At 36.8% G+C, this 26,340-nt stretch overlaps 2 protein-coding genes across 3 annotated transcripts; one reads left to right on the top strand and one right to left on the bottom strand.

Annotated features, from left to right (window-relative positions):
- Nucleotides 1-2,072: 2,072 nt before the first annotated feature.
- On the top strand, nucleotides 2,073-16,131 carry kdm8 (lysine (K)-specific demethylase 8). Its single transcript, XM_028042263.1, has 9 exons — nucleotides 2,073-2,160; nucleotides 5,049-5,527; nucleotides 7,276-7,448; nucleotides 8,050-8,182; nucleotides 8,271-8,336; nucleotides 11,620-11,769; nucleotides 11,851-11,943; nucleotides 12,038-14,841; nucleotides 15,255-16,131. Exons 2-8 carry the CDS (start codon nucleotides 5,072-5,074, stop codon nucleotides 12,200-12,202), a joined length of 1,236 nt encoding a protein of 411 aa, XP_027898064.1. The 5' UTR covers nucleotides 2,073-2,160; nucleotides 5,049-5,071; the 3' UTR covers nucleotides 12,203-14,841; nucleotides 15,255-16,131.
- On the bottom strand, nucleotides 14,842-26,340 carry LOC114159962 (UNC93-like protein MFSD11). Of its 2 annotated transcripts, XM_028042261.1 has the most exons (13): nucleotides 25,874-26,338; nucleotides 25,414-25,469; nucleotides 25,221-25,328; nucleotides 25,054-25,133; nucleotides 23,612-23,708; nucleotides 20,605-20,663; nucleotides 20,281-20,425; nucleotides 19,558-19,607; nucleotides 17,646-17,711; nucleotides 17,438-17,563; nucleotides 17,191-17,365; nucleotides 16,963-17,098; nucleotides 14,842-15,441 (listed from the first exon to the last, which is right to left on the bottom strand). In XM_028042261.1, the coding sequence occupies exons 1-13, from the start codon at nucleotides 25,961-25,963 to the stop codon at nucleotides 15,289-15,291; spliced, it is 1,341 nt and encodes a 446-aa protein (XP_027898062.1). In that variant the 5' UTR covers nucleotides 25,964-26,338; the 3' UTR covers nucleotides 14,842-15,288. The 2 variants fall into 2 exon arrangements, with proteins under 2 accessions (XP_027898062.1, XP_027898061.1); XM_028042260.1 differs by having other exon boundaries at nucleotides 17,191-17,563; nucleotides 25,874-26,340.

Below are 26,340 nucleotides of genomic sequence, written 5' to 3'. Positions count from 1 at the left end.
GGCCGTCGTGGGTTCGATTTCTGGACCCAGCGATATTTGCTTTCCTGTCGGCCTACTTTCATATAAGGGACACTAGAGCCCACAAAATACCCCCTGGAGGGGGTGGAAAAAAGATGCAATTGCTCACAATAATTAAAAATTAAATCCTAATATATCCTCTGAAAGACACCAGTCTTCCTTCCACCAGGGCTTTGGGAGGAACAATGATTCCTCACCTGCCTCCCGATAAAACGGGAGAAAGGTTTCTGACCTCTGTGCATGAAGTCGGTCCTGACAGCACAGCGAGGGACAGAGTTGTCAGACTTGTGACCTTCAGCTCGGCCCCACACTGTCTTACAACCACAGTATAACGTGTGTGAATAATGCATTGGTTCTCCTGCTGGGACCCCCTTCAGCAGCTCACACAAGCAGATTTGGACATACACAGCATTCACATTATGGTGTGAGGTTTTCCCCCATACAGTGTAATAAAGAAAACATGTTTGACCAGCGCAGACCTGGTGTTTCAGTGTATAATATGAGGACAAACACACGTTTTGTAGTAGCCTTTCTTAGCTGCACTACAGGCATGAAGGTTTTTGCATCCCTTTTTATTCCAGGAGAAAACCTAAATGTAATCCTAGTTCTAACAATTCCTATTCAGTTATGAGAACTGGGGAAGTATGAGAAGCAAAACATCTTAGAGAAACAAGTTGGCTGCCTTCTGCTTAAGCACTAAGGATTGTCATAGCGTGGATGACTGAGAACCTACACCAGCATAACTTTAATTTAGATTCTAAAAGCTTAAATAAGTTTTTATTCTTTTTTATTGCATGTAGAGTAGCAATTGTTGCTGTTTTTGATATTTTTTGCCAAAGATATTAGCAAAACTGTAATAAAACTCAGTGAACAATCACAGTAATGTCTAACCTCCATAAAAGCAAATGAATAGTACATTGAGTCACTACGATTCTGAATGTTTACACAGTGAAAGTGAATAGAAATGCTTGAAGCGTCTTAAAATCCCCAGAGATTCCTGGAAAGGCAGTGTGACTCTCTTGTTTCTGTCTGCCTTACATACAAGAGTAGCTCAGCGATTTCCACCGAGATTATTTGAATTTCACAGAGTGTTTGACATTTGATAATAGTGCTCTGGGTTTATAGATTCTAGAGTTCCCCAAATGAAGATTTCCTATCGTGTTTGTTCATGCCACATCTCTGTGGGTGGAAAGAAAAGGTAGAGGAATACAAAAGATTAAAAAGGAAATACCTATGAGATATCAAAAGGACAAATCCGATTATTGTTTCAGCTTCACGTGAGCAGACACAAATCTGCAAGTCTTCGAGGAATATCTATATTTGCACAATACATCATGAGCAGCTGGAGTCTCGTTTGGAAGGAAGAGGAAAGCAAATGTTTGTCTAACAGTTTTGCCATCATTTATCATGACGGGAGTTATCTCAGTGCAATACAACTATGAGACAGGCTTGTCCACCTGTTGAGACAGATGCATCGGTGTCAACATGTATGTTAATGAGGATGTGCTGTCACCACCAGAGCTGTGACTAGTTTCAGCTGACTGGGCTCGGCTACATTTGGTCAACAAAAGTGAAAAGACAGACCTCGGTAGAGAGGAATGAACAGATTTCCCATGCTGCTACACGAAGACTAAGACGTTGTGGACAAATGCAACTGTGTGGGAGTGTGATGTGGGTGAGTGTATAGATAGTAGGAAACTGCCCACACATGCCAAACAAGTGTGAGTGTGAATTCAGTTTGTGGTTTTTCCTGATGGAAGGAATGTTTCCTGCAGTCTTCTCATCACGTTGCAAAATTAAATTTTTTCCGGGGCCAGTCTGGCTTCACACACTTCTGTCTGTTACTTTCATATGTAAGCGTGGTCATAGAGACCACATAGTGAATTAATATTAGCTTTTTTTCTAAACCTAAAGAAGGGCATATAATATACAATTTTTACACACTATCAGTAATGTTAATAACAGATTTTCCGACTTCATAACTTCTAATTTGGATATTTCCAACTTTAATAGCAGCACGGAACCAATATTTCGTGTTGTTCAAGTTTCCTGACGGAATGTTTTGTCTGTGTCACCCGCAGCCGAGCTGTGCTTCGCAGTCCAGATTGTGATGGATTTACACTGTATACTAGGCAATAAGAGGTAAATATTGACCTTAGTTAGCTATATTCGAGTGAAATATTAATATTTTTAAGCAGAAGTTTGCTTTAGGAAGCATTCTTACACGAGCTTAATCTCTTTTACCGCTCCTTATATTAACTCAAGCTAAACGTCAACTCTTTCAAACGTTAGTTGATTTTAAATAGGCTTTCTTATATCACGAAAGATTATGATGCTTTAATAAGCTAAAATAAAACGTTTTTCTTGCTTCTTCATTGCTTTGAGTCAAACTCTTACAATCCTGGCCCCTTTTGTACTAACATACGTTTTAGGGATTTATCAAAATTCCTAGAGATTATTTCTGAATTTTTTAAAAGTTTTTGTTGTAACTTTAGTAGTTGTGAACTTGACAGTAAATGAAGAGGGTTATTTTTAAATGAAAATAATCCACATCGTCATAATGCATTAAGGTATAATTTCTATAACCTTAAATCTAAACACAAATTCAAAACGTAATGCATGTATTCAAAGACAGAAAAATAAGAACTTAATGTTTTATTTTATTTAAATAACTGGCACAAACAAAATAAATGAGTTTCCCAGTGTTTAATAGACACAGAATAAAGATCAGTCTGAGATTCTCATAGTTTCATAGCCTTGAATATCCATACCACGGCTTTAAAGTATCACTTACTCACAAATTTAAAATCAAAATTGATAAGAGTATTCCTGATGATGCAAAATAATCGAATGTACTGATTATTGCAGTAATAAGAATGCAGTTTCAAAACAGCTCTATAACGATTAGTGACTCCCGTAATTCCCAGGGAAAAACTGCAGTTTCTTGAACTGTTTAAGACAGTCTTTCCTTTTGTTTTAGCAAGGGAAAGGTGTTGAGTCATACTTTCATCCAGCTGATTAGCAGTGCATAGCAACAGGTAGAGGGAGGGCTGCTTTGTGTTACTGTGCTGCATACAGCCAGAAAAAACTGATTCCTTGGACTGGGCCCTGCAACCTGCAGTTCTAGCACCTCAAGTGACTCTGTGGACTTTCGATGCTGACACATAATAATTTAACTTAAAATGTGCAGAACAAACAAATTTCTAGACATATATACATAATAAATGCAGTTTTTGCAGCTTATTTTATTTTATTTTTTTGCATGGAATAAATCAGGCATTGAATTTCCACAGCAGAATGACACAAGCATCAGTAATATATATATTGTTTCCATTATGGCATTGGAAACTGTTTTTCTTTAAGTAATTTTCCACAAACATCCACATCCCATAAAAGAAAATGTATCAATGCTCTTTATGTAAATGTTTTAGTTTTTTGTGTGTTTTTTTTGCTTTAAAACTCAATAATAATGAAATGGTGATTCTTTTAAAAATGACATATTTCCAACAGTATAGATTTATGAAAAAAAAATGCTGTTTTTTTCACAAAAGCTTATGGAACATTTGTGGCTCTAAATGAATTTTATTTACCTTTACTGAGGGCAAAAAGTAGGAACAGTGTGACAGATAATTTCACAAATTTTGAAACCATAATTTATTAAAGTCTTGTTATACTTGATAATCGATCCATATTTAATTTGATATGATGGTCCCCTGTGAAGGCAAAAACTATTTTGTTCACTGTCTAATTGATTTGTGGACCACTAATAAATTTTCTGAATTGAGGAATTTTTTTGTGAACTGTTAAGTCTTTTTATTGTTTGACCATCATTGATCAATAGATCACAACAGAATACGTCTGTATGGTCCACCGGAGAGGAAAATTGTGTTTGGCGCATGCACATAAAAGAATGATTAAAAAGATTCAAAGAACCAAACACACAATAAAGATGTAATAAAAACAACCTGGCAAAAAATGTATACAAGTTAAGTTAAATAAAAGAAGACATAATAAAACAGGAGTTAATTTTATTACTATGGTTTAGTCATTTTGGTGAATTAAGAAAGCTAATAGAATACAAAAGTTTTCACCAAACATTGCTTTTTAGCACCTCACAGACTAGATAAGTTGAAGGTGACTAAAGATGATGAGAACTGTTAGTAGTGGTTCTCCAAGGTTTCTTTCTCATGCAGGCAATGAGGAGGTAGATCAGATGTTTTAGGGGTTTAGGGTCACAATTATTCCCTTCTGCTTGCCACTGATAATATTAAATAGACAGTTTAGGTAAACACACAAAGCAGTAGTGTGATTTGTTAACGTGTAGTGTCCACATGCTCAATATTCTGTGACCTGATACCGCAACAATTTCACCTCTAGAGGAGATTGAGTGACTGTATAAATAGCCTCTTAGTTTTTGCTTCTTGATGTTTGTGTTTTATTATTATTTGGCTTTAGTGTCTCTGTTCATGTGAATGTGTAAAAATCTGAGAGCTGCTGGAGGCCAACATCATCCCTTACACATGTGGTTTAATAAACACAATTATTCATTTTGATGAGTTCAGCCCGCTTCTGGGTTCACACGGTTCTGTTTCCACGTAAAAAATAAATGAGGTGCTTATGTGTTGGCAGCTTCTACGGGAAGCAGAGAGCGTCCGAGTATGGATGGAGCAACACAGAGGCAGTGTTGGCATTTCCGCGCTGCAAACTGTCGTTATTGTTCATGTGTCACACGTGCGGTCCTGGCTCACGCTGTCCTCACCTGTGTTTTGTGTTTGCCAGTTAGGAAATTATGTGTACAACGTCTGTTTCCCTGCAGCAGTGAGGCTGTATGTGTGTGGCAGGTTTTTGCAGATTGCTACACTGATGGGCCCACAACCTGCCAAACCACATAATGTTCCAGCTTTTGTCTGAACAAAAATGCATCAACGTGTTCCAAGACAGACTCTGCAGTGTGTGGATGCAACTTTAGTTTAGATTAGAATTTCTTTTGGGTCATTGCTTCACTTTTACTGTTTTTCTCCATCTTTCAGAGCGTAGAACATTCATCTCGTCCATGGCATCTTTGTGGACAAAAATCTCAGCCACCCTGCCTCCTAATGAAGAACAGTTTCCGCTGCAGTTTAGTGATAAAGTGGTGTTAAGCGTGGTGGAGATGCTGGAACGGGCCCGGCAGCAGCTGTACGTTGAGACGTCGAGCGCCAGCCAAATTCTCACTGCTCAGATCATTTTGGACTATTCATGGGAGAGACTTAACATGGGAACATGGCGCCATGTGGACAAAGAGTGGAGGCGGGTTTACTCGTATGGCTGCCTGTTCAAAGCAGCCGCGATCTGTCGAGGAAGTCCATCAGAGGAGGAGATCTTGCAGGCCATCAGGACATGTGACATGGGTTTGCTGATGGGTGCGGCCATCATGGAAAATATACTTCAGGTCATCGTTCGAATTCTGCAAAGGGAAATAAGGACATTGGCTAAAGAAGAAGATAATCATGAAAACATCGAGGCAAAGGTTAGTTGTCTTCTTTTCCAATCATGTCCCTTTTTTCTTACATTTTAATACTGAAAGGTCAGACCACTGTGTTTAGACTCCGAGGAGTTTGACTTCTTTTCTTGATTATATATTTTAAAGTACACCTTGGCATCTCAAACAGCCCACATATTAAGGCTGAAACAACCGTCATCAGGTTCTTGTATTGAGAGGTATTAAAATAAATATAAGAAGAAAAAAAAAACCTGGAATCAGCTTTGTCTAGTTACAACCACCTCCACACTAATCATCACCCTGTTAAAGAAAAAGCCTGAAGGTAAAGTCAAATTTTTATTGCAATCACATACTTTTGTAGTAAAAATGCATTCAAATCAATATTTTTCATCTAGGTCCAATGTTTTAGTGGAAGAAAAAAAAATCTCACATGAAGAAATAATTGTTATTTTACTGCACCACAATCATTGCCACCTTAACAATTCCTATAAAATAAATTTAACTGAAGCATGTCTTTATATTTAAATTAATCAAAAACTTTTAATTAACAATTAAACTCTGTTTATCATATATTCTATTTTTATTGGGTTATAAATATGACATGAAACAGAAGCTTATTTCTTTTGGCTATTCTTAAGAGTAAGACTAGAGAACACATCGGTTATATGTTGATCATGAGAAGAAAGAAATCATTTTCTCATCTCCAGTTGCTTATATCAATTTAAACTTTAACTTAAAGGGTTAAAATAACTGTAACTGTGAGAAACGTAGCTGGATGAGGACTCATGATTATCTGTCAGCCATACAGAGGAAGGGTGATGCTTAATGAGATATAAAAGTAAAAAAATATCTCTAAAACTTACAGTTAGAGAACTGAAGCAAAGAGTTGTGTTTTGGGCTTACCATGTCTCCATAACAACCATAATATTCTAATTTCATGCCAACTGGTTGTTTGCTATCCATACCAGTAAAAAGCCTGGCGTGGACTGCCATCACAAACATAAAAGTAAAGTTAGCTCAACGCTTTCTCTCAGATGAGATTAAAATGAAGCATTTTGGAACAACAACTCCACATGTTGAAAAACATGTTGTATAATTTTATTATTCACTCTTCACTAATACTGACAATCTATGGTGGTGTGAGCCTGTTTTGCTTGCAAAGGTTGGAACTTTGTTAGAGTGCATGGCACCAGGAACTCTTTGTAAAACCAGGATGTTTTTAATATTTTTATGTAACTCGTGGACGTCCAGAAAACTGAAAATGGGTAAAACAGATGGCCAAATAAACACAGAATGCATTCACCAAACAGAAAATCAGCCTTTTTTTCATGACCACCATTTTAGGTCCTCAAGCTTAAATCCTTTAGAAAACCTGTGAGCTGAGCTGAAGAGAAGAGAGAGTTGGAGAGGACCCAGAGGAGGAATGGTCAGATATCACTCTCTGTGTGTATACTCACTCTGAGAAATATCTTTATTTTATTCATTCACCTATTTCTTTTTTACAGCCGTCTAACCAAGGTGCCAGTGAATGTGGAGAGTGCTGTATATTATCCTAATTCAAACATGTTTTTCGTTGCTATTTCAGCTTTCAATGACATCAAATGTACTTTCATTACGGTAAAATAAAATAAAAAACTGAAAGCACAGCTCTTAAAACTAGCTGAGATTATAACAAACTATTCAGTAAAATGTCTGAAACATTCAATCCTTTTCGGAAAGTATCCTCTGAAGTTTAAACTGACCTTGTTTTTTTCTCTCTCTGCTGTTATTAACAGAAAAGGAAGATTGCAAGCCCACATGTTGGTCTAATCAAAGACGAGTTGTCAGTTCCCAGAATTAAGTGTCCTTCACTGGAAAGCTTCAATGCAAACTACCTCCTTCCCCTCAAACCAGTGATTTTAGAGGGGATAATTGACCACTGGCCTGCCCTCAACAACCATCCCTGGAGGTTTGTTTTCTCAGAATCTATGCATTTTCAGCTAAATATTGTGTCTCTTGATGGTACATCGCTGTACATTTTCATCTTCAGATGATCTCATCTGAAAGTTCACCTAAATTATTGTCTGACGGATTTTAATTTAGGCCGTCAAAATAAGCTTTTATTATTAACATTATCCTGCAGTTACATTCAGTCCAGCAAAGTAATCAGACTGATATATACTTATCACAAGAGCTGAGAGCTCTTGTTGGGCTGAGTGGACGGGAAATCTGGAGTACTCTCAAATAGAAGGATAACTAACACATAACACACAAACTCAGTCTGGAAGATATAAAAATTAGAGTTTTAGCTTACTTTGACTTAAATAAGTAAGAATTTAGACAATAAACTGAGCATAGTTTGCTTAATTCATCTAAACATCTGTGATTCTTCTAAATCATTTCAGGTCATCATTTTTTCGCTGCTCACTCTGATTTTTAATAGGAAAAATCAAAATGGTTGTCTGATTCCCATCCAAAAGGGCTGTTTTACCATGTTGTTGTGCCCTCCTCAAATCACAACGGCCGTGTATGTTTTTGAGGATAGTAATTATTATTTCCCCCTTGTGAAGCATCGAGTACCTGAGGTCCGTGGCCGGCTGCCGGACAGTTCCCGTCGAGGTGGGCTCCCGTTATACAGACGAGGACTGGTCACAAACACTGCTTACCGTCAATGAGTTCATCGACAAATACATTTTGAATAAAGTGAGTGTGTCTTTTTTTGTTTTAAGTCCACATTATAATTTTAATTAGGGGTAATAAGAGTTATTAGTCCATGTCTTTTGCTTCCCAGGTTCAAGAGTCTGAGAGTGATCACAAAGCTGTGGGTTATCTCGCTCAACATCAGCTTTTTGATCAGGTACTTGTGCCATGTTGATAAATTGTCGTAGTTGCCTTCTTATCATCTACGTGTTATCTGTTTTATGCAATGTGTTGCAAAGATATTTCTAGCCCTTGAACTATGCAACATTACAATGGAGCACCTTAAAGTATCTCACATCTATGAAGTGCAAGAAAAAAGACGAATGGTTCTCAAAGGCTTTTACAAAGAAATCAGAATAAATGCTTGGTGCATTTGACATTTTTTCCAATTGTTTGCAAAATAGTTCCAATCAGCTCAGTCAGATTGGATAGAGAGCAGCTTCAACTGGATTTTCATCTGAACTGGGCCTCTAACAACCCCACAGCATGACGCTACTATCACCATGTTTCACTGTAAGGATAGTGTGTTCAGGTTACTGTGCAGACTTAAAAAAAATCTAGATTTGTTTCCTATTATTTGCTGTTCCCTAAGTATCTTGTGGCAACTTTAAAACAGAGTTTCTGTGGGTTTGTTTCAATAATGCCTTTCTTTTATGCTCTCAAAACTAGATTTGATGAGTGCTCTACTAATTTCCTGTAAACAGATTTTCCTTCACATTTCTCATGTGTATTTGTACTAAAAAAGAGCTAAAAGGTACATCGCTTTCAATCTGCTTCAAAATTGCACTCAACTTTGTGACAGTCTACCATCAAATTCCCAATAAAACACCTTGAAGTTTTCAAGTATTCAAGGGCTTTGAATACTCTTACAAGACACTGTAAGTACTGTGCAAAATAAAGCCAATGCCATCACTGGCAGGGCGTCAGTTTGTTTCCCCTGGAAAATACTAATTGGAGCCCAGAAATGGTTGATTTGTTGTCTAGGCGTTTGTTCTCTTCTTCACAACATGTGAACTGATATAGATAAGACCTGATTTTTGGTTTGTTTGGCACGTCTTAAAAGAACAATGAGCAGCTACCTGTTCTCAAAAATTTATGATAAACCTGCTGTTTGATCAAAGTAGATAAGAAACTTGAAGCGAGGAAGTAACAATCAAGTTTTTCAGAGTTTTTCACTTTCTGGCAGCACAGGAGCAACAAATCAAAGACACTCTCACAATGAGATATTAATAAAAAGATTTATTTATGCTATATCATATTTTTTTACCTAACTTGATACAAGGTAGTGCATTGTAGATTGAGCTTTACAAAGGGATCATATATCATTTATAAATTTCAGACATTTTTAGAACATCTATTGATAGTGAAGCTAAAGCTCTGCATCTTTCACAATTGGTTGTTTCTGTATAAATATTTTAAAGTGCAGAAAAGATACCTAAACATTGTGGGACGGTTTCTTTCTTACACTATTTAATATTTAGCTTCATAAAAATTCTTCTGTGATATTATGATAAAAAGTCCATAATTAGGAGTCATCAAATTTTGCACATGGAGTTATTATTTTTAGAGCTATAAAAATCTATCCCAAAGTCAAAAACGAAGTAGGTCTGCATGACATTAGTAAAACATGACATTGGGATATTATTGTTGATAATATCACTAGTACTTCATTTTTCTGCCATCCAAGCATCCTAACCACTTTCCTTGTTTTTTCTGATTTTGGTCACTATATCTGGATCTATAGCAACTGTGGGCGTCCAGGACTCGGAATACATTATTAAAGTTTTATTGCACAGCTTCTACAATCTTATAGCCTACCGATTATTTCATTATTATTTCAACAGTTCCTCACAAACGTGGTTTTGCACACATTGATATTGCCATGACAACTGCAATCCATATGCAGTGCTGTGAGAAAGTGTTTGCTGTCCGACAGATTTCTTCTTTTCACACCTAAATGTTTCAGATTGTGAAACCAATTGTAATATTGGAGAAATGTTGTGCAAGAAAATAGAGAATGCATTTGTCAGTAGTTGCTTTTTATAAACTACAGTATCTAAATACAACACTCCTGTTAAATTATGTACCGAATTAACAAGGTACATAATAATATATAATTATTATGATTAATTATATATAATTAATCAAATCTATTAGAAATATAATGGGTTCACCTTCACTCATCACACCCAGACATGATTACAACACATCGTGCCCTGACTTAAAGACATCCAAGAATAGATGAGAAACAAAGGTGTCAGTTTGGAAATGCTTGCAAAGCCAATTCTAAAGCTTTAGTACTGCAACAAGCCAGCGTGGTGGTAGTTGTTAACAAGTGGCGAAAACAAGAAATGGTGGCAAATCTTCACAAGCGTGATCAGACTGCTAAAATTAGTCCATGTACAAATCAACAACTCATTCAGGAACCACGTGATATCTAAATCACTGCAACTTTTTAAAGATCTGCATCCTGTTATGTCTGGAATTACACCAACAGCATTTTAAAAAGTCGTCTGAGACCCTTATGCTGTTTTGTGTGTGTGTGTGTATGTATACGCTTTGTTTAAGAGAACATGTTTCAGACTGTAATCTTCTACCTAACCTACCCTCTGAGCAGGTGGTGGCAGTAATGCACCATTACATTGGAGGCCAACCTCCATTAAACAAGAAGAAGAAGTGACAGTCTGGGGCCACTTTTCTTCTTTAGGACCCGAGTGATCTGCTGTAATTGATGGAATCATGAACCATCTGGTTGTGGTCTTAAGCTCAAGTGGTTATACAGCAGCATAAAGATGCAAAGCACACAAGCACGTTGAACCCCGAGTGACTCAGAAAAACAAATTCCGATTTTGGAGCTACCAGTCAAAGTCTCGAATTAAATCTGATTGAGATGCTGTGACCTTCACTCAAAAATGAATCGGTGTTCAATGTGCTTGTGCTAAAACAATTTAGCAGAAGAAGAGTGTGCCAAAATTCTTCCACAACAATGTAAAAAACAACTCATTCCCAGCTGTTGGAAACATTTGATGGCAGTTGTTGCCGCCAAGCGTGGCACAACTAGTTATTAGGGGTTAGGGGCAATCCCTTATTCGCCTAGAGCCAGATTTCTCTAGATGGATTTTTTCATATGAACAAAAGTAGTTTTTCTTTAATTTGACGATCTGAAATCTCCCAAGTGCGACAAAAATGCAAAAACAAAAAAGAAAAAAAAATCACTTTCACAGCACTGCTGTACACATTCTGTATTGTTAACAGCATGGTGAGCTGATAAATTCATAAGTGCCTCATTGAAAACCATGAAAATTAAGTTATAATAACTTCAATGATATTTTTAAGTTGCTGAAAAATGTCGCATGCTCCAAAACTAATTTTATTAGTGTATGTTCTGTTTGTTTCATTTTCTGCCTTAGATGTCCTATAATGTCTTCCTTTAATTCTAGATCCCAGAATTAAAGGAAGACATTCGCATCCCAGATTATTGCTGTCTTGGTGAAGGAGATGAAGATGACATCACTGTAAATGCGTGGTTTGGACCCAAGGGTACGGTATCTCCTCTTCACCAAGATCCCCAGCAGAACTTCCTGGCTCAGGTGACTAAAGCTGCTCTCTTTCTAAACAGCTGACACCTGATCAGAGAATAACCTCTTGGGATTTCCTTTGCATATCTAAAGGTAGTGGGAAACAAATACATACGGCTGTATTCCCCAGAGGACACAGAGAAGCTTTATCCTCACGAATCCCAGCTTCTTCACAACACCAGTCAGGTGCGATTGACAAGTCTGTAGAGAAAACATGTGTTGCACCTGCCAAGAAAACAAAAAGATTCAGTGCTTCCAGTTTCTGAACTCTTCTGTGCAGGTGGAGGTGGAGAGTCCAGATGCTGAACGCTTCCCTGAGTTTGTGAAGGCACCGTACCTCGAATGTGTCTTACAGCCTGGAGACATGCTATTCATCCCTGTCAAATACTGGCACTATGTCCGATCTTTAGAAATCAGCTTCTCCGTCAGCTTCTGGTGGTCATGACTTTATTTCATAATAAAACACGTTTACTCTCAATTTCACTAAGAGTTTTTACCCAATGGGAGGCTAATTTCCTATAATGCTACATCAGACAAACCTTTGAACACTGAACACACACTGCTGAATGACTAGAGTCATTTTAGTTGCTGATGACTGAGACAACATTTACTGTGTGCAAAGCTAAATGCTGCACAAACTAACCAAAAATCCTACAGTTATTAGTCAGCTGAATTGATATTATTCTCTTTGGAAATTGGCTTATTTAATTGTCTACTCCACCTCATTCATCCAAATATCCTACAACGTGTGATTTCCATAATTCTAGGAAAATGAGACAAGTCCTCAAATTTAATAACCGAGCGAGCTACAGGCACAGAACAGTTGTAACTCTGAATAAACCGACAGTCGGAGGCAATCAAGCAGGTCACAGAAGGAAATGATTGAAATAAATGAACCAATCTCTTGGGCATACACAGACTCCGAAATTAAAACAGCTTCACTGGATAAAAGCCATAATAGTGAAAACTCATTCTCTCGCATCTAAAAACACAATAACTGACAACACAGAGCGCATGCTGCGCTTTTCAAGGCCCCAGTCGTGTATGCTGCAAGTCCATTTCAATCAGATCCACCTATTAGGACTGTGAGGAAGTGGCAAAATGAAGCAGATAAGCCCCCGTGTGCACATTTATTCAAGTTATCAACCAAAGGTGCGGCAGGCTAAAGTGGTGCTTCGGGAAATCAAGCTGGTGTTCGTCGGGTGGAGCTGAAGGGCTGTGGGGACGCTCAATTAAAACAAACGCTCAATAAACACAAACAAGAATCATATTTTATTTGTCGATATTGTCTCTAACTCGACTGAACATATACTGAATTCTGTGCTTGAGACTTTTAGAACTACTCAGGCATTAAACATACCAGTACTGAGGTAATAGACTTATCCAGACTGAGCTACACTCCTTACAAGGTTACTCCACTAAACTAATAACACAGATCATGCTGGGATGTAATTTTGGGGCCAAATGTTGTAAACTTTCATTAACCCTTCCGTTCTTTGTTATATCAGTAAGTGACACAATTGACTTAAGATTCCACTAACCTGCTTTCTCTCATTATAATTTAATCAATACTCAATTACCTATAAAGTAATGTGAGACCTGTGGGCTTCTGACCTTTTCACTGAAACTGAGCTGTGCATGCTCCTTTTTGATTAATAGCGTTATTGATTTTTAAACAAATCTGACAAATTGGGGTTAAAATTAAGTGATTCGGCTGGGGAGACTGGCTACAAGCTGGAGGTCCATGTTGTGGTCAATTAAAGATTAATTTAAAAGACCACAATTCACAAAAATCACCGGAGTTGTAGCAAAGCAAATTGCAAGGTATGTGTTTCTAGAGTGCTAAGAAGGTTATGCAAGTTTGTCAAAGTCAACCTCGATAAACATCTCAGTTTTCAGTGTTGTTGAATACTAAAATCATCTGAGTTTTAACGCACAATATTACATAGTAGTAAGCATGACAAATGTACTAATGGTCACTATCATCACATTTATTTTATAAAATCACAATTTAATGCATTAATTTCAAATTATGCACAATATATAAAATCATTTATTTAATGTCTTTACAAATGTTTACATAGGTTAAATATGTGTTTTTAATAATACCAGTAAATATAGATATGGTCAAGGATAAATCATATTTATTTAATGTGTACATTTATATACGTATATTTCCACATGAAGAAGTTAACAATGAATAAAACAGAGAGCTAACATCCTAAACACCTTGTGAATGGAACCCCTAAACATAAGATCTCCTATCTGGTGTTAAGATTTTTTTTATACTAATATATTCACACAAAAAAATTGCATAACTCATTTTATATAGGAAATACTGTCTTGTTGCAATGATTGGACTATTCAAACTTAAGCATCCCACCAGAATATATTGTGATGGTCAAGTTTCTGTGTTTGAATAACTCTGGAATATTGATTATGCATTCATTTTATATATAATTTAAATAAAAGCGATTTTTGGTTAAAAAAAAATTACATTAAGATTAATGATTTTTGTGATGTGGAACAATACATTCAGATACTTCTATGGTTTTCTGGTCTTAAGGTTCATCATTATGAGTTACCCATGCTCACTTCAAATTAAACATATTTGCTAAAAACACACTGAGCACCATAGCTACAGTTCTTACATCAATGTAAAGGACTTTTTTGTCAAGTTAAAGTTCAAGCATAAAGGAGGAGAAACACATTTTGTCATCTTCTCAGATCAACACAGACTGATATAACACACAGTCTGACTTTGGACATCTGCTAAATTTACCTGTTAGTAGGTATATTTAATTTGTACCAACTAAAGGTATACATTTAATATTTATATTTGAATTTCACTCTATTTACATATATTTAAAAATAAATACTCAACATTTAAAATGTATAGATATTTTAATAAATGATATTGTTTTTGACATTTATATTTGATGCATATTAAATATTTATTCTGATATTATTAATTCAAACCCTATTTATGACAGGTTTCATGCTAAAATGCATAGATAAGAATTTGTGTGTGTAATTTTCAGCAATGGCAGCGCCTTGTGCAAGCAACAGTCACAGGATTCCGACGTGAGTTAAACTTTTATTATTCAAAGATTTACCAAAAGGAAGAGACATTTACACTATAAAGCAAAATGAACACACATGACATAAAGTAGTGATTGTCAGGCATTATTTTGTATCATTTATATAAAAAAGGTGTAGATACATAAAATATTAGAATTTTCATTAAGACAAACCTGAGCTAGAAATAATGTAGAGTATAATATAAAACAAGAGGATATAAACGTTTAACCATAACACTGGACTAGGTGCAACTATGTAGTGAAACAAAGCCCAAAGAGACAACTGATAACATTCTAACATATTGCGGCAGTTGATATGCTGTGGTACTTCATTGGTTACTTTATTACAATGATACATTTTTTTTTTTTTTAATTAAAAATGCAAGACTGAGTTTCAGGACTACATTTGTTTTCCAGGACACAAATGATTCTGACCACAGAATCCTGCTTTTCAAAATTCCTGTGAATCCATGGAGTACTCCTGTATCCTCTCAACTACGAAGAAGCAGAGAGTTCCAGTAAAGCCGAGGATGACCAGAAGCAGGAGCTGCCACGTTAGCAGAAGGTAGCCGCTGTAGAAGAACGCCACTGCTGCACTCACAGACTAACAGGAAACATACATTTTATTGTTGGTTATGAGAAGAAAGAACTGCAAGCTTTGCAACATCTCATCTGTAGCCATGTTTGTCCAACTGTGGAACATGTTACACGGGTGGTATTTGAGCTACCTCTAGTGGTACTCAGAAGAAATCTTGGCATTAATTACAAAGTAAATATGTGCAAATTAGCTGAGACAAAGTGAACTACAGTGCACTAGGAACAGTTTGCTAGGCATGATGTATGTTTTTTTTTTGTTGTTTTTTTTCTACATTGCTCTGAAGTTAGAACATGGATCTGACAAAGACATCAAATCCAACTTAACCATGTTGGAGTTCCATGTTCCAAAATGGATGTATCGGTTGATTGATTTACTTTTTATTTACAGTGGTTAAAACCAACTTTCATGTGAAAGGCAGCCATGTTGAATTTTAGGGTCAGGGTTGGTGAGAGTCCATCACTTTTCCTCGACGCCATTTTGAATTACATGACAGTTGAGAATTTCAACTTCTATGGATATGTTATTTTCAGATTTACTACAGTTTTAAAATGTCTTGACAAAATGGTGGTATAGTTTGGGAACCACTGGACTAGAAAGACAAGTCTGTTTGAATGAAGTAGCATCTTCTCATTTGTCAGATTAAATGTAACTTTTGAAAATAATATTTAAGAACGTATTAAATATACTTTTAACTAAGCCCACCTCTGTATTAAAAATATTTACCTTTTTGGTGTCCTGATGTAATATTCTAATCTTAAATGTGTTTTCATTAGTTGAAAATCTGCATAATTAACAGAATAATGGCCTGAAATAAATGAACTTTTCAATAATCTAATTTTTTAAATATGACGGTAATTGTCCCATATTTTAACATAATTGGCTTGATGAAATCAGTCTAGTTTTTTTTTTATTATAATGAAGTGTTTAAAATCATCCAGCAAATTTTAATTTTTGCTAATCTGAATAAACACAAAGCAGTTTTCAAATGAGTATTTAATCTATCGACAACCCGTTCCTGTGTAAAAATGTAATTGGTCTCTAAATTGACTGTTCAAGCAGAGTGTTTATTGGACAAAAATGATAAAGTACTTTGTGGCTTGTTCGCTCAGCAGTGGTTTTCACATTTGATGTTAGGATAGCTTTGTCCATTATGAAATAAAATTCTCAAATGCAAACTGCTAAAAAGAAAAAAGAAAGACATTTGTATGAAGACAAATACTTCTTTTTCATAGCACTGCATGCTAACATAGAGTTAAAAGACTTGCTCATTATAATACCTTGAAAAATATGTTCCGCTATTTGACAAGCAAGCTTAGAAAATATCACAATTTCCTAGAGGTAATTCTTTTTCAAGATCAACTATGCTGCAAAGAAAAGAGGGCGAGGTGAAGATTTGCCTTTCTGACACCTTCCATCCCTATTAATGAGGCTTCAGCTGAATTTATTTCACACTTGACAGGACAACATTTTGACTGAGCTTTGCTCGGCTCTGCTAACAATGTCTGAGAATTGGCAATCGAGGATTACCTGGATGAATTTAAAGATGGCGAAGGCAGGCGTGCTTTGTTCGGCGTAAACATAACCCAATATGCTGTAGAGCTGCGTGTTGAAGCAACTATCTCCAAGTCCAAGCAGGAAGGAGCACAGCAGGGCAATGGATGCACTGAAGGAGAAAACAAAATGCTTATTAATAACATGACACGAATAACAACTGCTTGAATTCCCTCCTGTTAAATAATGAGAGAAACCACCTACGATGGGCTTAGAAATGGATTCTTTTTTGTGGTGGTTTCAACGACGACAGGCGCGTCATCTGGGATGTTGAGGAAAATCAGGTAGGAAGCGACGAAATGGACGACCATCCCCAGAAACACCACCGAGGTTCGTCTGAAGCGACTGTTTTTGCACAGGAGTCCAAACAACCCCCCACCTGATGGGACAAAGAATACTTCAAGAACCTCTCGTGGGTTTTTAAATCTCTGTGAGCAGCGCGTTGACCCACCTACTATTTCTCCAATGCCCACCACTATCCCAGAGATCCCAATGAAGCCCTTGGCTGCTTCTCCAAAGTGGGCAGTTGCGCCGATGCACGTTCCGTACACTCCACTGTAGAAAGACAGCTCAAGCCCTGGAGAACCGGGACAGTGTGTTTTCAGCTCCAACTTCAAGCATTTCACAAGCGGCCTGAAGATTTTCTACATTTCCCCTACCGCTGTAGACCATGCAGGGACTCAGGAGCATTATTGTTTTTGTCTTCAATAGATGCAGGATGGTTTCTGTAAGAGAAAAAATATATATATATAGAATCCAATGCACTCATTTGAATTGCTAATGAAGCCATATTTTTTGAACAAATATGCCTCGTTTACTGCTTCACAAAGCGTGGATTAAAATGCAGACATTAAAGCCCAATTTTCTCCTTAGAATTAAAGTTCTGTGCTGGAAGAGGATGGGAGAAAAAGAAATGAGCCAAAGAGCCACATTTAAATGCAGAAAGAAAAGCACCCAGGAGAGGCTTCCATTCAGGCTGTTAGAGAAATCTAGATTTTAGGGCAGAAATCCCAGTAGGTTTGTTTATGTATGCCTTGATGCCCTTTCTGACATGAATCAGCATGCATCTTTGATAAACCCGATATCTTTCGAGGCAGGTGCACACAAGTCTACGTGTGCACAAGATACACACGAGACAAAGAGCAATCAGATCATCCAAACAACCCGGGGCAGCACTGAAAGCAGGAGCAACTGCGGCAGAGTTTCCAGTTGACAAACAGAGAGATAATCTGAGATAAACTCACACTAAGGCACTGTCTGTGTACTCTGTCGCGTAGCAGGGAGATTTTTATCCACATGAAAGCAAGTTTTACTTGAAGAAAAACAAAACTGCCTGCTAGCTGCAGAATGGAAGCAGTCAGATGTGACGCAAATACAAATCACCAGGAAGCAAAAGGAAAATGTCAAGTTTTTTTTGTGGGGGGTGGAAATGTTGTGATGCCATTAGTCATTTTGGGCCTCATTTGCAACACAAAGCTCAAGATAAAGACTGTAGTGATCACCAAGATTAAGTAAATGTAAGATTTTTTTTGTTGTACTTAGTATTTGAACAGAATTACTCCTCCAGAAGTTTCTCAGTGAAATACAAAAGAAAATAAATAATGTTTGGGTTTAGATGTTAACATATTCTCAGAATTATTCTTTTTTTTATTCCTTATTAACTTATTTAATTATATACAATTATATACACTGTGACCCTAAATGCAGCAGCTTGCGTATTTATTGAGTCCATCTCAATAAATGTAAATACTATCAACTCAATTCTAAAACACACATATAGCGATAATGCCTCATAAATTAGACAGATTTATTAAAACTAGAGCAATATGTTTCAGTTATTTTTGTGTAGTTTGATCATTTTCTACCACATTTTCCTTTCACTCAACTTTCGCAATAATATAATGGCACACAGAACTTTGTGAACAGTCAACTTCTCTATCAATAACTTTTTATGACTGTCGTCTGGACAACTGTCAAGTCAGCAGTCTGATAAGTGTGTAGGCTATAACAAAATATTCCAACCTTTGGTTTAAGTGCATATTCAACGAGAAAGAAAGTGTAAAGTTAAGAAAGAAATCATTTTAGCACAACCATTTGCACCTCCAACAATAACTATACAACTCAAACCTGTTTGTGTTTTTAATGAATCAGATTAGCAAGTAACCCGGCCATAACCTCCTGCTTCCCTGGGGTATAAATACTGACAGGTTCATACAAAGTCAATTTCTCTTAGCTTCAAAATGGGAAAGAGAAGAGAAATCACTGTCAAATATGATTAAACAGTTTAAAACAACTTATGCTTTTGCAAAGAAAACTGCATGAAGGTTTATTTTTCTGCAATTGAAACAAATGGCAAGCTCACTGTAAGAGAAATGCAGCAGTTTTATTAAGTGTCAGATTATGTCTTTGCAAGAAAAGATATTTTTATTTTTGGATTTCTTAAAAACATTTTTACCTGGGTTTCAAATATTTGTGGAGAGCACTGTAAGCAAGGGTTTTCATCATTTGAACTCAGGATCCTGCATTTTTTATCCTGTGTAATATTTAAATAAAGTCTAAATAAAAACTTACGGAACTCTGTTTTGGTATCCTGTAGAGCGGTGTTGGCTCTGTTCTTGTACCTAAACAGCAGAAGAGACATTGATGTCAAACTTCTGCAATGCTCAAAATGATCAATAGAAATCAATTACTCAGCCATACAGAGAAATGTATTGATTTACTCCAGAGGAAACATGAAGTGAACTACATCTTTAATTCAGCTCAGTTTCTTTACATGCCATTTGGAAAAGCTTTTGTGCATAAATACTTCTCATCTGACTTTCAGTCGTCTTTCTTTTCAGGTCCTCGTCCACATTCATGGAAATTAAAACACCCCTGAAAAAAAATCATATTGAGGGCCTTTCTCAACACTCAACAGTTCTCCATCTTAGCTGGCCAGGATCTGCCTGATTGCAGTCTACTCTTCTTGAGTGCCGTCACTGGACTCGACTAGGTCGAAGTTATAAAAACCTGGACGAAAGAAATTCCAGTGTAATTTTTTTGAAGGACAAATCTGGTTCCAAATTTCTGCAATTTGGAACCAGTACCATTACGTTGATCTTGACAAACACTTGGAAAATCCAAGGCTGGCAATTTGGAGGAAAATCATTTTGTGGATTAAAAAAAAGAATAAATTCACAACTGTTTCCTCTTTGATTCGTTATGTTATTCCTGAGTGACGACCCCAGTACATTCTGGTTGATTTTGTAAGACCACGGGGAAAGAAGTGTAATTATCTGAAGAACGGTCCTTTACATTGTGCGCGTTGAGAGCAGCGACTGCCCTTCCTCTTCAGACAGCAGCTCCTCTTCACGATGACTCGTCCACAAGACCAGGAAGCTGAGCGTGCCAAGGACGGAGGAGACCAGCAGGAACAGAAAAATATTCCTCCTGCTGCTGTCTGAGATTAAAATAAACAGCTTTAATAAAAGGCGACAGATATTTTAAGACCATCGAGCTGAGACAGATTTATAATTACCACCCAGTCGTATAATCCTGTGTGATGATAATTTACTTGCATCATTGTGCAACATTTTTGCTTTTATAATCAAAACGGTAATTAGCTGAGTCTGACTTCACCTGATATTTCTGATTTTCCGTTCCAGTCGAGGTAAATGTAAAGATTCCCAAACAGCATGCTGCAAATGAAAGGGACTCTATTAATGAATGGAGAAAAAAAAAAGCTTCTATTGTCTTTCTGATCATTAGCACAGCTGGCCTGTTTGTTTTCACCCGTCCATAAATATGCCGCCCACTTTCCCTTTAGGGAGCTTTTAAATCAAGCCTGCTGTACAAGTCCACACTGCCCACAATTGCTCTTTATATATTATATAGAGCACTGTATATTCACTATATGCCATGTTATCCCAGCGTCAGCATTCTGTGTGAAGTTTATGGAGCGTGGCACCCACAGAAATCCCCACAATGAAATGTAAAATGTAGCCTCTGCTTGTCGTTACATAAAAGAACAAATGTCTCTCTGAAAAGTCCCATAATGTAACACATCAGCTGCTATCATGCAAAAACTTCTACTGAGCAGTAGTAAGTCTGTCCATGTGTCATTTTGAGCATGGTTCTAGGTGGAGTTGTTTTCTTTTTTCTTCCCATGTTTTCCTCTGTTCTTCATTGATTTTTTTAAACGAATGCATCTACTATTCCTCCATGCTCATGTGAGCGAAAAGCATGCAAGTCTGAGGAAAATACATGTATTTTGTAGCTGAAATAAAAAATTAGAAATATACTAGAATGGATTGCGATTTGGTGTTAAGAAGATTGATTTTATTTGACGTTCACCTGCCAAGAAGGAGAGGGGGAAGCCTGGGCTCTCACAGACCCAACACTGTTTCCTTCTCAACGAAATCCGTGGTAAAACATTATTTTTTGTAGGAATGGGGATATTAGAAAGACTTTGTGAAATGTATGTATTTATTTATTTTATTTATTTTGTGGCATAAAGATGTTGAAGTTCTGTTATGGCCTTGAGCTTTTGTGTGCTACAGCGAGATTAAGATTATGCACGACCTTCGTCTGGGGACCCAATGTGAAAACATTGTGGAATACACAAAACCTAATTGAATTTCAGCAACACACATTTGCAACATTATATTTCAGAATAAAAAAAAAAATCTTTCACTGCAATCATCGGTCAGTAGTTGGACAGGGTGTACAAATGAAAGGAATTTAAGAGCCACTGTTAACTTGCTTAGAAGAGGTAAGAATCTCCTTAGAGTTAAAAAAAAAATCCTAGACATTTAATGGACTCTTGTCCATCAATTAATTTTCATGAGACGACTAAACAACAGTGTTCAACTTTGACCTGCTAGAGGAAAAAAACAACTATTCATCTGGAAAAGAAGGTTCTCTATTTAATATCATGTGGTTATGCCTGAAGGAGCTTTTAGAAATGTTTTATGAATTGTAACCATGAGAACTGAGCTGTCCGGTTTAAAAAAGATATGTTGTTAGGAGGAAGTGAAACACTGCATACCAACTTTAGCTCTGTACCATCTCTTAAACGTTGAAGCGGTGGTATCCTGGTCTGAGCTTGTTTTGCTCAACCTACAACTGATTAACTTACTATGACTTAAACTCAAAAAAAAGAAGTTCTCAATTGTTTCAAGGAATGTTTCTTTAAGTTGATGCTTTGATGTATTTCTTGATCTGCTGTGTTGTTTTTTTCTAACAATCTTAACCATTTAGTTTGTTTCCCAAAATGTAAAAAAAAAAGCTTGCCAGTTGTGTGAGTAAAAATGGAAATTATAGGGGATTCTAAAATTTTTCCAAGTAATTAGATTTTTTTCTTTCTCTTCTGCTTGTTTTATAATGACTTTTTTTCTTCATTTTTGCAAGGTGCTTTTAAGGCAGCAGGCTGTGATTAAATAATGTGACTTCCTTGTTCTCATGGATATCTTAATAATTATGCAGCCAATTTAAGAATGAGAAAAATCTCATCAACTTTCATGATAATTATAGCCGGTCTATGTAAGTTTTAAGCATTTTAACCTTTAAACATAACCCATAATCTGTATGCATCAAGCCTCTTTTCTGCCTTTTGGAGCTTAAAAGGCTGTGACCTTTAATTGAGGTTTTTCCACTTGGTGGATTAGTGTAATTAAAAAAAAACCCACCTATGAGCGAGATGTTAAGTGAACCATTCGAAAAATTATGTTTGAGTGGTAGAAAATGTTACCTACATTAATTTTATTTTTTAGAAATAATGAATTTCTGCCCGTGGTGAGGTTTTCACATAAATAAGCGAGGTTTCAAAGAAAATGAAAACGTTCCATTAAATATCTAGATCTATTTCTGTCTTTGATTAAATATCCGTATACATATGGTCTCCTTCCAAGAACCCAGGTGAGGAGAAGCAGAGGTTATTCATGACTGCTAACAGTGACATTCTGTGTTTGTGTTTGCAGCCTGTGAGCGACTGAATCATAAGTTTATTACGGCCGTGATCATCCCTGCAGAGTCAGATTAGCATGGCCCTATTGGGAGCTTTGGCACAGGTGAAAGCCAATGTAATTATAATACTAATTCAATTTGCAAATTGGAGCAAACACAAATTAGCTGTCCAAGCCAGCGTGCATGAGAAATGGGCCAAATCCAAGAAACGAAAAGGGCCAAGTCTTGCTTGCTGTGCTTTTAAGGAGCTTTGATGTGTTTAGTTTTAACAGAGAGAGAGAGAGACAAACGGCAGCAACGTGTTTTATTAAAATCTGATTATGGTAAATGAAGAGCAAAGGAATATATCCTGCCGAGACGTAATGTCTTCTGGACAGGAATTCTGAGTATAAGCTTGAGTACAATTAAGTCCTGGATAAATGTAGAGACTTAGCATTAAGAATTAAGAAAACATTGAAAAATAAAAGTTCCTCCAATTTTAGGAACACATTATGCAATGAAGACTAATTAAAAACTTAAATTCCCAAATACAACAAAAGTTGCTCTTATATGAATTCTTCCATGTACAATAATTCAAGTTCTGAAACAATGTGTGTTTTGAGCAAACCACAAAATATGGACCAGAATTACAGCATGCATGCATTCCCATTTTGACTGAGCCTGGAGTATAACGTGTAGCTACCTGCATTGTAGTAGACCCCAGAAAAGCCCTGTGTTCCTGTTGATGGTGGAAGCTTCGGAGTTTTCCACCAGGAATTGCCCCTGCGCAGTCCAGAGCACTGCACAACGCAGAGAGGGAGGGAAAAGATATTCACTGCTCAGTTGCCGACAAGAAGGGATAAATGACGCTGGTGTGTAAGTAAGTAATGCATTCAAATATTCAGTGGCCAAAAGATAAAAAATGCAACTCACTGCAGTGTTTTGAGGCAGCATTAAATAAGAAAACTTAAAACAACTGCCCCACATCATTTTTTTGTGTTATTCCTTTAAAAGTAGACAGTCTTCTCTGTATTTTCACCAACATTTATGAGTAAACTTAAGATGCTCTGTGTTACTTGGAGACAGTTCCTAACCCATTTAAGTTCTAATTCAGGATACACTGTTTATAGCATCGTCGTATTCCAGGCGCAATAATCCCTGTACGCATGATTAACCACAACTTTGATTCTTTTTTTTTATTTATTTATTTTTTACCGCAGACAAACAGAGCTTCCATGGGCTGCAGTAGCCCAAGGCAAGCATGCTGAACTATTTACAAGCTTTAAATTTCTTCAGCTATTCTTAATACCCTGTATGCTGTTTCACTATGTATTCTCAGTGAGAGCAATTAAGCTTAGAGACAAGTACAAAAAGTATAGCTGCTTCAGGTCTTTTTATTTATATAAATATAGGGTCGGTGAAATGTTTACATAAACTCATTATTGAGAATAATTCATTTTAGGTTTTCAAGATAGTTTAATTTTGACTACAGACGTTTTGTGGCCAACAAACAAGCTTCTGACCATTCTGGCTGGATATTTGACCACTCTTCCATGGAGAGTTTTTCTAAACTTTCTGTAATTTTGAGACGGACCTTGCGTTTGAGCACAGTCTGCAAATTTTCCAACAGATCTGAGGATCTGGGATAGCCTTTCTATTTCTATATTCAATACCAATATGTCCATTTCAAAACCAGTTTTGTGTGTGTTTCATGTCATTGTCCTTTTTGTACACCCAGCTGGGTCTAAGCTGCAAACATCTGCAGCAAATTGTCACTCTCTAAGGAAGGAGACTGGTTAGGATGTTTACGAACAGACGGGAAGCCAAAAAGACTGCGGCATATTTATTAAAAACTGGAAGAATCCAGATTACCAACGTCTCTGTCCACCAAGAAGTGAGGTTTTAAACTGACACTTTCAGGCACAACTAAAATTTGCTGACATAAATTGAGCTGTTTGGTCAATATAAGCACAACTATGTTTAGATGAGACATATCAGGCATGCAGGTGGTAGCATCAAGCTGAGGGTCTGATTTGCTTCAAGTGTACCAGTGCATTGCACAAAGGAGTAGGAATAACAAAACTTCCAATACACATTTATAACTAACCAAAATATGGGGAGAGAATTTATGAAATGGGAACTTACATGCTGCTCCTATACCGATGAGAACAGAGGTCAGGTAAAATGACCAAGTAGAGGGCATGATGAACACTGCAATGTAACCACTAAACAAAAGCACAGCCATAAGCCACATGTTTAAGCATTTATGTCCTCCTTACTTCTCTTTCTCTACTCAGCACAGCCAAGTTTACCTGTAAAGTAGGCCACTCAAAAACATGGTCAGTTTCGCTCCAATAACTGTAACAACAGTTGGTGCAACCAGATTGGAGAACGAAAAAACTCCATAGATGATCCCTAGACTGCAGAAGAAGTCAAGAAAATACAGTTAGCATCTTTATGCGTTTTTTAATTTGGTGAAATAAACTTTTTCTTTCTTTCGTTTACCTGTGGTAACCACTTCCGCTGAAAGTTGAATTGTTCAGACTTTTCACCACAGTTTGCTGAAAGGGGGAAAAAATGAATTAGGGTTGTCAAAACAGTTCAGAGCCAATTTAGCCTCAGGTCATTCATCCTGTTTGATAATTTCACTGACCATTGAAGAAAATCAGAAACACGAGAAGCGCCTGACTAACTCCCCTGACTTCCATTTCCTTCACTTTACAAAAAACAGCAGCAGACTGATTTTCTTTTTTATGCTTTCATTTATGAAACGCATAGCTATCGTACAGAACAAAGTAAATAAATAACAGCTGCGAGTTGCACGTGTTGATTTGTAACGCAAGATTTCATTTTTGAAACCTTGTTTTAATTAAAATACATCTTCAATCTGCAAAATCAGCATTTGAGGAATCCACACTACAAACTAGAAGCACCATGGTAAACAGAGGATAGTTTTTGAACTTACTTCAATGTTCCCACAGGTGGTGAAGGCGGTGAAAATGAACAGAAATCCTACACCCAAAACCACAACGTTGTAAGTCCTTCTGTCTGCCATTCTGTCTTCTTTTTTCCTCCTAATACATTACAAGTATTAGTGCTTTTAACGTCCTCTGTCGATGAATTCCACCTACAACTCTTAAACCCTGGAGGACCCGAATGTCTCCATTTTTACAAAGTTTACCAACTGTTTGGTTACAGTTTATTCGCAACCAGAGGAGAACTGAGGAGATGCAAATAGAAAGCAACAGTGGAGCACTGTACACGAGAACACTTCCTTCCTATTATACAGAGTACACATGACAACTTGTGACTTTAATTACAAGCAGTTTTTCCGCTCATTTTCTTTTTCACTCTGACTTTTTCTTTCGTCGTCATGAGGACGGTCGTGACAGTAGTTCTGGGTTCTGCCTCTTCTTCTGTCCGCGTAATTTG

This window comes from Xiphophorus couchianus, chromosome 16 (assembly GCF_001444195.1).
Source record: "Xiphophorus couchianus chromosome 16, X_couchianus-1.0, whole genome shotgun sequence".
In the NCBI taxonomy this organism is placed as follows: Eukaryota; Metazoa; Chordata; class Actinopteri; order Cyprinodontiformes; family Poeciliidae; genus Xiphophorus; species Xiphophorus couchianus.
This window is presented reverse-complemented; position numbering and strand designations above follow the sequence as displayed.

Coding starts and splice junctions, on each gene's coding strand:
- LOC114159962 (XM_028042260.1), bottom strand. CDS start 25,963: ATGGCAGACAGAAGGACTTACAACGTTGTGGTTTTGGGTGTAGGATTT. Junction 25,470..25,873: donor CCACCTGTGGGAACATTGAA/GTAAGTTCAAAA, acceptor TCCCCCTTTCAG/CAAACTGTGGTGAAAAGTCT. Junction 19,608..20,280: donor CTGCTCTCAACGCGCACAAT/GTAAAGGACCGT, acceptor TCTGCTGTTTAG/GTACAAGAACAGAGCCAACA.
- kdm8 (XM_028042263.1), top strand. CDS start 5,072: ATGGCATCTTTGTGGACAAAAATCTCAGCCACCCTGCCTCCTAATGAA. Junction 8,337..11,619: donor AACATCAGCTTTTTGATCAG/GTACTTGTGCCA, acceptor CTTTAATTCTAG/ATCCCAGAATTAAAGGAAGA. Junction 11,770..11,850: donor AGCAGAACTTCCTGGCTCAG/GTGACTAAAGCT, acceptor GCATATCTAAAG/GTAGTGGGAAACAAATACAT.